General features: G+C 46.6%; 1 protein-coding gene across 1 annotated transcript in view; it reads left to right on the forward strand.

The window, feature by feature from the left end:
* Positions 1-631: 631 nt before the first annotated feature.
* LOC126540146 (galactosylceramide sulfotransferase-like) overlaps positions 632-15,715 on the forward strand; it is a 73,887-nt gene continuing 58,803 nt past the window's right edge. The window contains exon 1 of the mRNA XM_072286579.1: positions 632-697. Within this exon, the coding sequence (XP_072142680.1) occupies positions 632-697 (66 nt within the window). The remainder of the gene's footprint in view (positions 698-15,715) is intronic.

The following is a 15,715-nucleotide window of genomic DNA, read 5'->3' on the forward strand; positions in this document are numbered from 1 at the left end:
GAAATGCGCTGCTTTCGCATTTATTTTATTGAAACACGCCTAATCAGCGGGTATTTTAGGTAAGCGCTAATGGAAATGGATCCCTACTTTGAATTATTGTTATTTGACTTGAAAAAGCATACATACACCTAGAGAGACAAATAGGGAAGGAGCAGGCCTGTAACTTCAAATGGAGAGGCAGAAAGCCTACCCCGCCTTTAGGAATGAGAGGATACAAAAGGAAGTTGAAGATAAAGAGAAGAGAAGTAAAGAATAAAGAAAAAGGAAGATGACAGGCCACAGAAATCAAAACAAAGCAAAACAAGCTCCTGTCTCTTCCAATGGAGAGACAGAAAGCCTACCCCGCCTTTAGGAATGAGAGGATACAAAAGGAAGTTGAAGATAAAGAGAAGTAAAGAATAAAGAAACAGGAAGATGACAGGCCACAAGAATGAAAACAAAGCAAAACATGCGCTGAGCAAGTAGGAACAGAACATACACGCAGGAGCAGAAGGAAAGCACGCAATCGCACTAAGTACAAAAGAATGTAGAAATACCAAAACAAAGCAAGCACAAAATATTTCGACCCTTGCAAAGTCTTTCGCAAACAGAAACCCAAGCCAGCTTCCTGTACAAAAGTAAGCAGGGTACCATGAGCCTGGTTGCGTCCAGGATACCTCAGTCCCCAGTGGCTGTGGAGCACCCGTCCAAGGCGGCGGTGGGTGCTACAAGTTTCTTGTTATGGACAGGCGACCACTGGAAAATGAACCTGTCAACTTTTGCCTCCCAAACCCTCTCGAGTGAGCGTAGCTAAAGTAGGTAAAGTAGGATTATCAATCATAGATAGCCTGGGATATCACTGGTATTACTGTTAGGAGAACTGGCGAGGCTTATAAAGTGTCTTGAATGGTCGCATCCCCTTACACAGGCGTCATCCAAATAAGAGAGAAGACGGCTTAGGATTTATGAGCCGTAAGCACACAGCGGGCCACACTGTTTAATTCTTCAGCATTAATAACAGGTTAGCAGTCGCGGTAATAAAGCTTAAATAGATATAAATGAAACGTAGCACAAACTGATGCTGCAATCTTCAGTCATGATGAATACGAAATAGAACAGTTTTAATATAAAATTGAACTACCAATGTGAAAGGTGCAAGCTTATTATACTGGAGAGGATTACAGTGTACTGAGCTTGCACCTTCCTCATTGGTAGTTCAACACCGATGTCAAGGCAAAAAGTGTAGCAGCAACAGGCTTGAGAACGAGCAACACGAAACTACTATTGCAGGAATAGTAGAGGAGACATGACGCGATAATTTGCGGAAAGAAACAGGCTCCGAATAATGAACATCTTTTTTTGAATAGAAGTAACAGGAAGTGGGCCTGGAAAAGCCCTAATGGACGAACAAGAATTGAAATAGATTTCATACTCTGTACCGATCGCAGGAGAGTGCAGGATGTAGAAGTGTTCGGCGGGTAAATGACAGTGATCACATGTTAGTGAGGTCTAAGATTGCTATGAATTTGAAGAGTGCAAGCGAAACATTATTCACGAAGAAACAGACCAACCTATAAGAAGTGCCGATAAAATCATATGAATGCAGGCTGGCGCTTGAAAACAAATGTGCAGCTTTAGAACAAGAAGGCGAATATAGCATAGAGGTAATGAATGAAAAGGTAACTAGAATAATTTCAAAAGCAGCAACTGAAGTGGGAGCTAAGGCATCAAAGCAACCTCTAGTTAAGCACCCCCAAATAATGAGGGACAAAACAAGGAAAGATCAACGTGTTTAACAAACCATGAACCTGTTTACCTCAAGGGATCAGATACAATTTACTGAACAATCAAAGCTGATGAACAATTAGAAAGTCAGCGATATTCGCAATTCTAACGTCGGGAATATTACCGCATCAGGAAAGGAGGACCACAGCTTGAAATATCTCAGAAGAAAACTTGACGTAAGACATGGCAAGATGAACGCAGTGAATGATGAGCAGGGTGATGTCATCGCCAATTTCGGTGATATAGTAAAAACAGCAGAATAATTTTATACCGACCTGCAAAGTGCCGAGAGCTGCCACGCAACCTTCTCCGGAATTAGTGATGAATGGATCCAGAGGCTGCTTTTATCTGTAACAATGAAGATAGAAGGGCTATACAGGACGTTTCCCACGAAAACGTGGCAGGAGACAGTGGAATAACAATCGAGTTTATTAAGGAGGGAGGAGAGAGTGTGCTTGAAAACATTGTGCCACTTTAAACGCAACGCCCCACAATTGCAAGTGTACCAGGGAGCTGGAAGGATGGCAACAGTATACAAATGCATAAGAAGGTAGAAGCTAAAGAAGTGAAGAATTACAGGATCGTTAGCTTGTTTTCAGCATTGTATGATATATTCATCAAGATAATTTCCAATAAAATCACGGCAACCGTTTAATTTATTCAGCCGAGAGAATAGGTCGGTTTCAGGAAGGAATATTTTACAATGAATCACGTTACGCCATCAATGAGGTAACTGATAAATGTGCAGAGTACAATGGACCTCTCTATGTGACTTCCGTAAATTATGGAAGGGCATTTGGTTTAGTGTATATGACAACAGTGATAGAGGCATTGCTAAACGAAAACGAACAGGACGTATGCGTGAATTTCTTGAGAAATATCTATGATTCTACAGTTACCTTGGTTCACGTCAAGAAAAGAAAATTGAATATTAAGAAAGACGTAAGTAAACACAATCTCACCAATGCTGTTCACTGCCTTCTTTACAGTGTTGAAGCTGTTAGGTTGGGAAGGCTTTGGAGTGAGCACCAACGGCGAATTTCTCAACAAACTTCGCTTTGTAGATACATACAAAATATAAAAGGGTGAATATCCTGCGGTGTCAAATCGGGACGAGTTGTACGCGAACGTCAAGCAGGCCAGCGCGGCGTCCCAGTCACAGTGATTGTTGGAGACGTACATCGACAGCATCTCTGTGATTGTTCGTTTGAGACGTTCCGTAAGACTGTGCGTTTGTGAGAGGTAGGGGGTGGACAGCTTGTGCTCAGGGGAACAAGAGCGGAGGAGGTCGTCCACAACTCGAGACAAGAACGAGAGGCCGTGGTCTCTAAGTAACTATCGAGGTGCACCATGCTGCAGAATGACGTCGTGGAGGAGAAACTTGGCGGTGTCTGTTGCGCAACTAGTCGGCAACGCCTTTCTTATCGCGTAGCGTGTCGCGTAATCAGTAGCCACGGCGATCCACTTATTCCCTCTAGTCGTCGTTGAAACAGGGCCAAGCAGCTCAGGGCCTACGCGAAAGAATAATTCAGAGGGAAGTTCAATTGGATGGAGTTGGCCGACAGGTGGCAGGGCAGGTTTCTTCCGGCGCTGACACTTTTCGCAAGCGGCGACATAGCGACGCACGGAGCGGTAGAGACCCGGCCAGAAGAACCGGCGTCGTACGCGGTCGTATGCACCCAAAACTCCAAGTTTTCCCGCCGTCGGTGCATCATAAAGTTGTTCGAGAGCGATGAATCGCAGGTGACGACAAAGTACAAGGAGCAACTGCCGTCAGGGGTCATATTGCGGCGGTAGAGGATGCCGTCGTGCAGCACGAACAAGAGGCACGTGCCGTCAGGGCTGCAGATTGCACTCCGGCGATGATGGACTGCAAGGATTCGTCGCCTTGTTCTTCAGCGCGCATGTTGGCCATGTCAGTAAAAGCCATTACGCAGGTCACCGGATCATGCGCAGCAGGATCAGGGGGATCAACGGGGTGAGGAGAGAGGCAGTCAGCGTCCTTGTGGTGGCGTCCAGTCTTGTAACTGACAATAAATGAAAATTCCTGTAGCCGCAAAGCCCATCGACCAAGCCGTCCTGTCGGGTCCCCGAGGGAAGACAGCCAACAGAATGCGTGGTGGTCTGAAACGACCGAAAACCTGCGGCCGTACAAATATGGCCGCAACTTGGCGACAGCCCAAACTAAAGCCAAGTACTCCCGCTCGGCGATGGAGTAATTTCTCTCGGCAGGGGACAACAGGCGGCTGGCGTAAGCTATCACGCACGCGGTACCATTCTGTTGTTGGACGACAACAGCGCCGATGCCATGGCCGCTGGCGTCAGTGGGGACTTCGGTCGGTGCAGGTGGATCAAAGTAGGCAAGCAGGGGAGGGGTGGTCAGAAATCCGATGAGAGCGGCGAACGCTTGAGGTTGCTCAGCGCCCCATGAGAACGACGTGTTCTTCTTTAGAAGGTCTGTCAAAGGCCAAGCAACGTCAGCGAAGTTTTTGACGAAACGGTGAAAGTATGAACACAGGCCGACGAAGCAGCGCACGTCAGAAGCAGAACGCTTCTGGGAAACTGCGTATGGCGCGAACTTTTCCCGGGTCTGGTTGAACACCGGATGCGTCAACCAGGTGTCCCAACACGGTAATCTGACGGCGCCCGAATTGACACTTCGTGGAGTTCAGTTGGTGGCTGCCGAACGTGGGACAAAAAACAATAACGTCGTCAAGGTAACAAAGACAGGTGGCCCATTTGTAGCCTCGCAGAACAGAGTCCTTCGCACGTTGAAATGTCGCAGGAGCATGGCATAGGCCTAAGGGCATGACTTTGAATTGATATAGGCCTTCCGTCGTCATGAAGGACCCCTTCTCGCGGTCCCTTTCATCAACTGAAATCGGCCAGTAGCCGCATCGAAGATCGATGGACGAGAAGTATTTAGCTCCGTGCAATCAGTCTAAGACGTCATCGATGCGTGGTAGTGGGTAGACGTCTTTTCGCGCGATCTTGTTTAAATGGCGATAGTCGACGCAAAAACGCAGGGTTCCATGTTTTTCACAAGCATGACAGGCGAGACCCAAGTGGCTGGCAGATGGCTCAATGACCCTTTGCACATCATTTTTCCACCTCTGATTGGATGACTCGACGTTCAGCATGTGACACACGATAGGGACGCCACCGAAAAGGATTCGCGTGTCCAGTGTTTATACGGTGGCGAACAACAGATTATTGGCCTAAAGGTCTCTCGCCGAAATCAAAAGATGTCACTGTACGATTTACGCAGGAGTCGAATGTCCGTGGCCTGTGCCGAGGTGAGCTCAGGTGCAATCATTTTCGCGAGGTCATCTGTTAAGGAACCAAAGCTGAGAGCTGCAATGGGCGCTAGGAAACCAATCTCGGCATTCAGACTCTCAATGTCAAATTCAGAACCACTAAAAACACTAGCCAAGAACATGCCGGCCGGAATCACTTGAGGGCACAGGCTTAAATTCAGAAGCGGTAGAACGACCTTGTTGTTAATAACCGTGACCAGCGGATACGGAACAGCATGGTTCCGGTTCAAAAGCACGTCGACGATGGGGCGAACCACATATTAACCGTCAGGAACCTGTGTCTGAGCGGTCAAAGTGACGTAAGTAACTACCTCGGGTGCGAGACGCACATCGTGGCGAGCACAAGTGCGGTGGGGTGGTGCTCGGAGAATCGGCGAGTTTAGGCAGTTCTAACTGAAGAACGCCGGTCGCGCCATCGATGAGAGCAGAATGAGTGGATAAAAATTTCAAACCAAGGAAAACGTCATGAGGGCAGTTGGCGATCACAGCAAACAGAACAGATGTAGGGCGGCCGGCTATACTTAAACGCGTAGTACACATTCCAAGAACGACCAGCACGCCGTCGTCGGCAGCACGAAGCACTCGGGCAGCTGCTGGAGTGAACCTTCTTTAAACGGCTACGTAAGCTGGCACTCATCACAGAAACGTGGGCTCCCGTGTCGACGAGTGCTTGGACAGGTACGCCGTCTATTTTAACGTCTATTACGCTTCTAAGTGTGGGCACAGAAAGGTGATTTGCTGCAGTAGTAGGCAATGCAGCACCACCTCCGAGGGCTGCAGTTCTTATTTTTCCAAAAAGTTGTGGCCAAAAGCCACAGGGGACGAAAGGCGACGTGGCCGCGGCGAACGGGAAGATGGGCGACGTTCTTGCGGTGAGCTCGTCTGGTGTCCGCGCGGCGATGGTAGGCCGCTGTACCACGTGTTCCTAGCAGAGTTGACGGCGCTGTTGGACCCGGCGGTGGGCGAAACATTGCGGGAATTTCCATTAAAACGGCTCAGGTTGTTCGGCGTGCGAGGTGTTGAGGGCCACGAGTTGCGACACTATCGGGCGACATGACCAATGCGGCGACAGGTATAACATATCATCTGCTCGGCCGCAGTTCTCGACTCAGCCGGGTTGCGATAACGCGGAGAGAAGCGTCGGGGTGGAGCGAAAATAGTAGAAGGGCCCTCGTTGGCACTGTGGTTCTCGAAAGCTCAGACAGAATGTACACCAATGTTTTCAAGTTCCTGTCGAGCGATGGCTTTTACGAGGGGAACCGAAAAAGCGGTAGCATCAGGGCTACGCGAATAGAAAGCTGTGGGTGCCATCGCATCCATTTCACGTCGAATGATTCGCACCACGTCCTCAGATGGCGACGCATGCTGCTGTGTGGGTTGATCTTCACACGTCGACGTTGCGGCATTACTGGGAAGTCTCGCGAATGGTTGCAAGACGCGTCGGCTTTTGGCCTGCTCGAATTGTCGGCATTCTTTAATGATTTCATCAACTGTACAACAGCTTTTGCACTTGTGCAGATTAAAGGCTTCGTCAGCAATGCCCTTAAGCACGTGCCCGACCTTTTCGCGCTTCTGTCATGTTGCGATCGACTTTACGACAAAGTGCCAGCACGTCCCGGATGTATTAGACATAGGCCTTTGTGGGGGATTGGGCACGGGAGGCCAGTTCCTGCTTTGCGGCAATATTACGGCTGGCTGGTTTGCCAAACAACTCTGTCAACTTCTCTTTGCATTGGTCCCAGCTGGTGAGCTCCTCCTCGGGGTTTTCGTACCACATCTTTGCCGTGCTCCGTAGGTAGAACAACACGTTGGTTGGCATAAGCGTAGGGTCCTATTTGTTGATTCCACTCACGCGTTGATATATAGCCACCTACTCTTCAACGTCGGTGCCATCGGTCCCGCAGAAAGTTCCAGGATCCTTGGGTTGCGCAACCACAACCGAAGGCGATAGCGACGTGGGTGGCGACGATGACGTTGGAGGCGGCAACAACGTTGATCCTGCGTGCTCACCGTCATTCATGGTGCGAATGGTGATGCGACGTCCACTGCGGAGCTCCGTTTCCAGCCGTGGTACCCCGCACCTCCCACCAATATGTTACGGGGATGTTAGGAATATATAAAGACTTTATTTACAATATATATACAGGATGAGTCAGCGTAGACAAGATGGCTGACAGCCAACAACACGCAGCAGCCAGCGTCTCGCAATCTTATTCTTCCTCTGTCTACTTTCATCCTTCCGTAACTGTATGAAGTTGTTAAAGGTAATGTTCAATAGCCTGGGAAAGGAACATGGACTCGTGATCGCCAGTCAATCTCTAGAATCTGTGAAGGAGTATGTTTATCACATCACATCACTTTATTTTCCTTAAAGACCCCGTTCGGGGTGTTACATAAGGGGCGGGGTTTACAAGATGCAGGCGTTCACAGAAGTCGAAAATGTGGATGGACAGGTTATGGCTGCGACATGGTGGGGAAGGCCGTTCCAGTCAGTTGCTGTTCGTGAAAAAAATGAGTTCATGAAGGTAGTAGTGCGGGCTCGTGGACGCAAAACTTGAAGAGTGTGACCGATGCGATGGGATCTGCGTGGTGGGGGTGCGCAGGTGTATGGTTCTTGTCTTTGAGGTGAATAAAAAAACTTGTGATACAAAACAAGACTTGCAATGCGACGGCGAGCAGAAAGATCACACAAGCCTGATTGTAATTTTAGAGATGATATGCTAATGTCGTATGAGTATGAAGAGAGAATAAATCTGGTAGCTCGGTTTTGTACAGCTTCGATGGCATTTGTTAAATATGCTTGATGAGGGTTCCAGATGGGCGATGCGTATTCCAGTTTAGTTCTGATAAGTGAGATGTATGCTTGTAGTCTGACGTGTTGAGGGGCTTCCCTCAGGTGACGTTTTAAGAAACCTAATGTTTTATTAGCTGATGATATTAGGTTAGTTACGTGCAGTTGCCAAGATAAGTCATCAGAAATGGTGATACCTAAGTATTTGTAAGACTGGACGAGGTCAACAGGGGAGTTAGAAATTGAATATTCAAAAACAAAAGGGTTGCGACGGCGGTGAAAAGACATGTACTTACATTTGTTAGGGTTGAGTGTCATCATCCACTGCGAACACCAGTTTAGCACGAGGTTTAGGTTTGCCTGAAGGGATTCTTGGTCAGAAGGGTTAGTTACCGAACGATAAATAACGCAATCATCAGCGAACAAGCGGATATGGCAAGATACGCGCTGGGGTAAGTCGTTAATGTAAATGAGGAACAACAAGGGACCGAGGACGGAACCCTGCGGGACGCCAGAGGTGACTGGGAGCGGGTTGGAGGATTGGTTATTAATGAAGACAGACTGAGAGCGATGCGTGAGGAATTCGTTAATCCACGCGATGATGTTTGGATGTAGGTTTTACTGGGAAAGTTTAAGAAGCAAGCGTTCATGAGGTACTTTATCGAACGCCTTAGCGAAGTCTAAGAAGATGGCGTCAGTTTGTAGATTAATATCAAGGTTGGCGTGAATGTCATGAAGAAAAATGGCTAGTTGAGTCTCGCATGAAAAACCCTTACGAAAACCATGCTGTGACGGATGAAAGAAGTTATTGGAATCTAGGAATTGCATGATTTGGGAGTAAATGACGTGTTCCATGATATTGCAGGGAATACTTGTTAATGAAATGGGCCGATAATTAAGAGGAGAATCAGTATTACCTGTTTTGTGCACGGGAACGACCTTCCCCACTTTCCAGTCGTCTGGAATGGTTCCTTCGGAGAGTGATTGTGAAAACAATAATCAGAAAATACTGGAACAGGCTGGGTTAGCGTTTTTCAAAATTTTTGCATTGATGTCATCTATGCCGGCAGCAGATGAATCTTTTATTTTATTTATTATGCACGAAATTCCACTACTGCTGAAAGTTATGGCGTCCATGGCTGTAGTAATAATAAGTGGTAATGTAAAACATGGTGCTTCGGATTCGTCGGTAAAAACAGATGAAAATGCAGTGTTAAAGATGTCTGCACAGTCGGAATCAGCCACGATTTCACCAGCATTGTTAGTGAGGGTGATAGCGCGCGCTTCCTTCGGGTTTATCACCTTCCAGAATTTCTTGGGGTTATCAACTATCATTTTTGGTAATACTACTTCGTAAAATGAACGCTTAGCACTTCCAATCTCGGCCAAGTATGTGTTCTCAGCTTCATAATATTTTTCCCATGCGTGGCGTTTCGCTGTACGAAATGCGCGTTTTTTTCTTGTTTTCGAGCCTTTTCAGTGTCTTTGTGAACCAGGGTTTCTGATTACTCTTCCGTAAACTGCATGACGGAATGTATTTATTTGTTAGTTCGATAACTTTATGTTTGAAAAGGGTCCAGTTCTCATTAACACTTCTGGAAAGATAGGACGCTTCAAAGACCGATAGAAAGTTCGTTATTTCAGAGTTGATTGCTTCGTAGTTTCCCTTTTCGTAGAGCCTAATAGATTTTGGAGAAGTTTGTTTTAATTCAGGTTCGAAGTTAAAGTTGGCATGGATTACTTTATGGTCGCTGATTTCTCGGAGGCCTGTAATGAAATTAAGACTGTCTGAATGAGTGGTCAGTATGAGATCCAAAGTGTTCGCTGCTTCCCCTGCGACGCGTGTCGGTTCGGATACAACTTGGGTCAAGTTAAAATTAAGGCAAACGTCAATGAAGTCGTTCGGCTCTTCTTGACTAACTATGGGCTGAGGTTGGTTACTCCTGTCGATATTGGGGTAATTGAAGTCCCCAAATAGTAGGATGTGTGCTTTAGGGTGCTTTGATACTAGTTTATTTAGAACATTGTGAAGCTTGCGGGGAAAGTCGGGACTTTTGCGAGGTGGCCTATAACACACACCAATTAATAACGTCAGAGGTGAGGCGCGGCACATAATCCACAGCATTTCTAAGTCTGACGCGACATTAATGGCAGAACAAGACAACTGTTCGCTGACTGCAATTAGGACTCCTCCCCCACGAGAATACTTGCGATCAGCGCGAAAAAGATTAAAGTTGGGCAGGTCAAACAGAATTTCTGAGTCAGTGATATCGTTGTTCAGCCACGTTTCGGTTAATATAAGTAGATTGCTGCCTGACGAAGTTACAAGGTTCGATACGATATCGCGTTTCGGCAGGAAGCTGCGAATGTTAGTAAAGATTACTGATAGTGAAACGTTGGCACATGGCGTAGGTGGGGGATAGCGCGATGACCGGCAAGGATGAGTTGATTGTTAAAATATTTCTTTTACAGATTCTGAATGTTCATCAAAGACGTAACGTTTGGGGCCAATATGCAAAGTTTTAAATCTCAGGGAAAAAGGCACGGACTTCGCCCTGGCAAAAGCGACAAGATGTTTCCGGCAGTTTTGAACGCGGCGCGAAAAGTCTTCACCTACACTGTAGTCTGTACCTTTGAATATTGAACCTTTAGAAAGAATTGATTCTTTAGTTTTAAATGATGTAAACTTAACGATAATTGGGCGTTTTCTCTCCTTAGAGTGTCGTCCGAGGCGATGGGCGCGTTCAATGTCGTTAGGGCTCAACTGGGTGTCCAGGTGGTCCGAGCAGTGGCGAATGATCAAGTCTTCTGTAAGCGAATACGTTTCAGTGGAGTTGGTATCTGGTAAACCATAGAAATGTAGGTTATTGCGCCGAGAGTGATTCTCTGCGTCATCTAGACGAGCTTCCAGCACACCAACTAAACGAGACGTTGCAGCCGAACTGGCCTGAATCCCCTCCAGATCATTGCGGAGTGTAGATAGACTTTCGCAGTGAGTTTCTAAGGCGCTGAGACGCGTAGTTAGATTAGTCATTTTCTGGTCCATTGAGAGCAGTTGGCCCTTAAGCTCTTGCACTTCCTTAACCAATTCTGTCTGGCCAGTAGACATCTTTTTTAGTTCGCCAAGGATTACGTCTAGCTTGTCGGGGCCGGGGTTGCTCTCAATGTCACCGCACATCAGTAATAGGGACCGAACAACATGAAAGCACTCGATACAGGTAGCAAGGCGACACTGGGGGCTCGGAAGCTGTACCAAAAAGTTGTTGCTGGTTTTTTTTTGTGAATAGAGTTCGATGGTTACCAACCAGCATGGCGAAGAGAAGTTGATTATGCAACCGTGTTGTGGCACAGCCACCGAGCCCACAGGGTGCGGTGGATGGTCGCTGCTCCTTTATAGTTGGCACGGTGAGTGTTGTTGCTGACGATGGGGCCTCCCAGTCTGCGCTGAGTGTCAAGTTGACTTGAGTCGGCGGGTTGGAAGTTGCTGCGCACAATGTCCTTCCGTCAGCCGCGCCGCGCAACGGCGCACGCTCAATCGCGGTCTCCCAGGTAGCGCAAAAGACAGCAGGGAGCATGACGCAGATGATCGAGGGCGAGTGCACCTGCATGGCGAAGACAAGTGGATTATGCAACCGTGTTGTGGCACAGCCACCGAGCCCACAGGGTGCGGTGGATGGTCGCTGCTCCTTTATAGTTGGCACGGTGAGCGTTGTTCTGACGATGGGGCCTCCCAGTCTGCGCTGAGTGTCAAGTTGACTTGAGTCGGCGGGTTGGAAGTTGCTGCGCACAATGTCCTTCCGTCAGCCGCGCCGCGCAACGGCGCACGCTCAATCGCGGTCGCCCAGGTAGCGCAATAGACAGCAGGGAGCATGACGCAGATGATCGAGGGCGAGTGCACCTGCATGGCGAAGACAAGTGGATTATGCAACCGTGTTGTGGCACAGCCACCGAGCACAGGTCGATGGCTGTGCCAGGTCAACTGCTGACAGAGTACCCTGATCATGAACAAGAAATTTACAGAGGAATCAAAACAGGTAGGAATTCATACGGCATGTATTACCAAATCCTGAGTAGGAGCATACCACTGCGTTTAAAATAAATGTGCAACCATTGTATTCTGCCGATCCTAAGATATGGGTAGGAAACTTGGAGGTTAACATGAAAGCTCGAGAACACATGTAGGCCCGTACAAACAGCAGTGGAACGAAAAAAAAAATCTTAGATATAACGGTAAGGTACAAGAGAACGGACGGGATCAGGGAGCAAACAGGAATAGCCCATATTCCAGCTCACATTAAGAGAAAAAAAATGAGTTGCGTCTTCCAGGTAATGCATACAGCTGATAACCGGTGGACTATTACAGCCACAGAATGGGGCCAAGGGAATGGACGCGCAGCCCAGAACGCAGAAGATTAGGTGGGGGGATGAAATTTTGAAATCTGGTTGCGCAAATTCTAATCAGCAAGGAAAGAAAGAGGTAATTGGAGATCAACCATAGGTCTTGGCCCGGCGGTGGACCTGAGCTGAGCAGAGCTGGAGTCACATGTGTAAACTAGCTATGGATGCTACGCCCGAAAGACGAGTTGGCTTTTTTCGAAAGGCGTGTGCGGGCCAGTCTTCTATATTTCTATTTGTATGGTTGCTCTTCCCGGTGTGATTGTCATTTATGTAAACCCACAAAAGGCTGTTTTCGCTCTCCGTTCCAGGACATTACCTTTTTTTGTCCACATTTCCGTGCATGGTATTCAATAATATTGCCCCTTTTTGTTTTTGTAATTTGCTTTCATTCGCCACCGTTAAAGTTCGTAAACGCTGCAACCAGGTGGATATTAACCGTTTATTCCCATCATCGGGCTTGATGATGATGTTCATTTTAATCCGACTGAGCATATTGTTTCGCTTTTGTTTGCTCGTTGCTAACATATGTAGCCTTTATTAATGACGTCATTTTTCATTTCGAATTCTTTCAGTAAGGTCACCCCTACATCGCGTTTATAGATAATGTGGTTTTACTTCTAATGACCTACGTCCTAATGACCTAAGTCATACCAAATTGCGTGCTTCGTTCTGGTGATAACACATTGCCGGCTTTGATATGTTCGCTTTAGACTGCGCTACTAAATGATTTCTTGTACGCACGACCGTGCGTGCTTTTACTTTCAATATAAGCAGTATCACGAGAGTTGTGGTAGGCGACAATATAAAAACGTGGTGTTTGGTGTGAGTGAGTGAGTGAGTGAAAACCTTTATTGAGTCTTTTAAGAGTTTCGCGGTTACGAGGTCTCCGTCGTCTTCACCTTCTTGGCGCTGGCGACTTGAGACTTCTCCTCAGCAAGGGTGGGCCCCTATTCCAAGGCTCCACTGAGTCGTGCTGCATCGCTCGCGTGCTGCACTAGGGCCCTTTGGGCCCTGAGCTCACTGCTGGTGAGCCGACTCTCCCATTGCTCCGCACTCGGGTGTTCGTGTTTGTGGAATGCTTTGTTGCGTTCGCACTCCCAGGTGATGTGGTAGAGTGTAGGTGTGGCACCGCACCAAGGGCAGGTGGCCCTGTATTGTGTCGGAAACATCTTATTGGAATAAATGTTTAGTTGGTATACGACGCTGGTCCTATGTATACCGTGTTCTCGCATCCTCGTTTATTCGCGTTGGTTAAGTTTGCAGCAAGATAATTTCTTCGACAATAATATGTCAAGCATGGTCTATACAAAAATGTTTTTGATACCGGCCCTGCTTTTTCAAGGCACTGGTATTTGTTGAGTTCATTGTATCTTGGTTATGTCTGTTACAATCAAACATATGTAGCCTTCCTGTGGAATTTTACGTTCAGCGTACAGTAGCGACGCTCAATCTGTTTTTTTTTTACGATCTCTTCCTTATTTGAGTAGATTTACTTGCCTTCTATCCTTGCACCTTCCGCACGAGCCGTATCTTGAAGGCGATCAGCGATGGGGACACAGCCTAGGTGCGCCGCGGGCTGATAGCAGCCTGTGTGCTGTGTTCATGCCCCTTAGTTTTTGTTGCGGCAAGAAGCAGCTAGAAGGCCAGTTCGCTCGCTGCTGCTGCCGCTTTTCACCACGCCAGCGTTCTGACAGCGAGTGTCCGCGGTCAACGAGTTATATGTTTTGATGCGTTATTAGTAATTATTATTTTATTAGTATTATTTTGAATTAGTAATCGCATGTTTACAAGTTTATTACGGCCGATGAAACTTCTATCCTTTACTCTAATAATTTGCTATCGTGATCGAAGCTTTGCCATTCTGGTGAAACTGCGACATGTTTTCAACATTGCCCATGAAATATCCCGCGACAATTTGTGTTCATGATGATTATATGAAAAAGCGACCTTACTTACTCGACAAATTGAAAGGGACATTTGCATAATTAAAAAGCTGCATTATTGGGCCGCACTATTTGTTCACATGTTCAAGATGTGTAATTGAAACCACCACATGGTGAAGTCAATGTGCCTAGCATTAATCCCGAGAAAATCATCGCTTTTCAGATATCAGTCCTGATTTTTGCGAAAATGTGTATTTGCGCGCAATTCCCGTTCGCAGATTTTAGGTGGATGTTTCTTTTTCTGAAAGTTACCAGGAACAGTGGTATATTTTGTACGAAAGTTACAAGGCCCACTTGTCAAAATTAGGGCCAGCTTTAGGATTTCCGCTAGCCAAGCATGAATTCACTACTATTCAACTTCAGGATTCTGACACAATTAATAAAGTTAACAGGAAAAAGTCAACAATACTGAATACTTTCCATTGTAACTATGTGTGCACTGCGACCCGCCATGCAAATAATCTGAGCTTCTTCAAAATAACTAAATATTAAATACGCCCAATAATGAAATCCACAAGCGCAGCAACATAGAAAAATGTATACTGCAAGTACGCCTACATGTTAGCTTCGTATAGGGATTGCTGTCATAGAAAACAGTGACGAATAAAGAGTGGACATGACAAGGTGGTGTTATCTCCGTACTTTCTTGTCCCTATTTCCGCACAAAATATTTCGTCACAAACTTCGTGTAAAAGAAAGGCGCCTATTTGCACCGTAACAGAGGCTTTGAATCGCAGCATATGAGCCTTTGATAAGATAGCAGTAAGCATCGTTGTGCCAAAGTTTCCGGAGCGATTCTAAAATGCTTTTTCTCTGCAGTGACATTTCGTGCATCCCTATGCCCTTCGCACCGGCTCAATATTTTTTATGCTTTTTTTTTGTCTGATTGTTTACCACAGATTATCTGCGAGCCACAATGCGGCTAAGGCTTCCCTGACGTTGCAGAAACTTTAGTTCTCAGCACGCTCTCCCATTTCTGATGCGGCTGGTGTGGACAACGCCATAGAGCTTCATACAATAATTTGTACAGGTAACTCTCGCGCTGAATTCGTTCAGCCACCACGGGAACGGTGGGGAGCACAATTGTTTGATCATAGTGCGTGTGGATTTAGTATTATTGCGGCTTTATTTATTACGCTTTATTTGCATTAATTGTCTAAAATTTCAGAGCAAGCCCTAAGTTAAAGTACTCGTTCGTTTAGCAAATGAGCAGTAGCGTGTGTTTCACCTATGAGGTGGCCAAGGACGACGAGGTGCAACTTTTGAAAACGTTCTTTACTCTATGCAAACGGCGTGTGCATGTTTAATATTTGTAACATTTGTTAAGTTCATGTTAAATGTCAGCCTTATGAGTTCAATATACTACGAATCGTCTACTGATCTCTTCCTGAAATTCCGCTTTCTCTTCTCACTCTTGTAGAGAATGCTAATATGATTTCGTGTCGACTAAGAAGACTCAGTTCGTCAATTTATTCATGGTTTGCTCTAAACCACGGTGGATC

This window comes from Dermacentor andersoni, chromosome 2, assembly GCF_023375885.2.
Source record: "Dermacentor andersoni chromosome 2, qqDerAnde1_hic_scaffold, whole genome shotgun sequence".
Taxonomy (NCBI): domain Eukaryota; kingdom Metazoa; phylum Arthropoda; class Arachnida; order Ixodida; family Ixodidae; genus Dermacentor; species Dermacentor andersoni.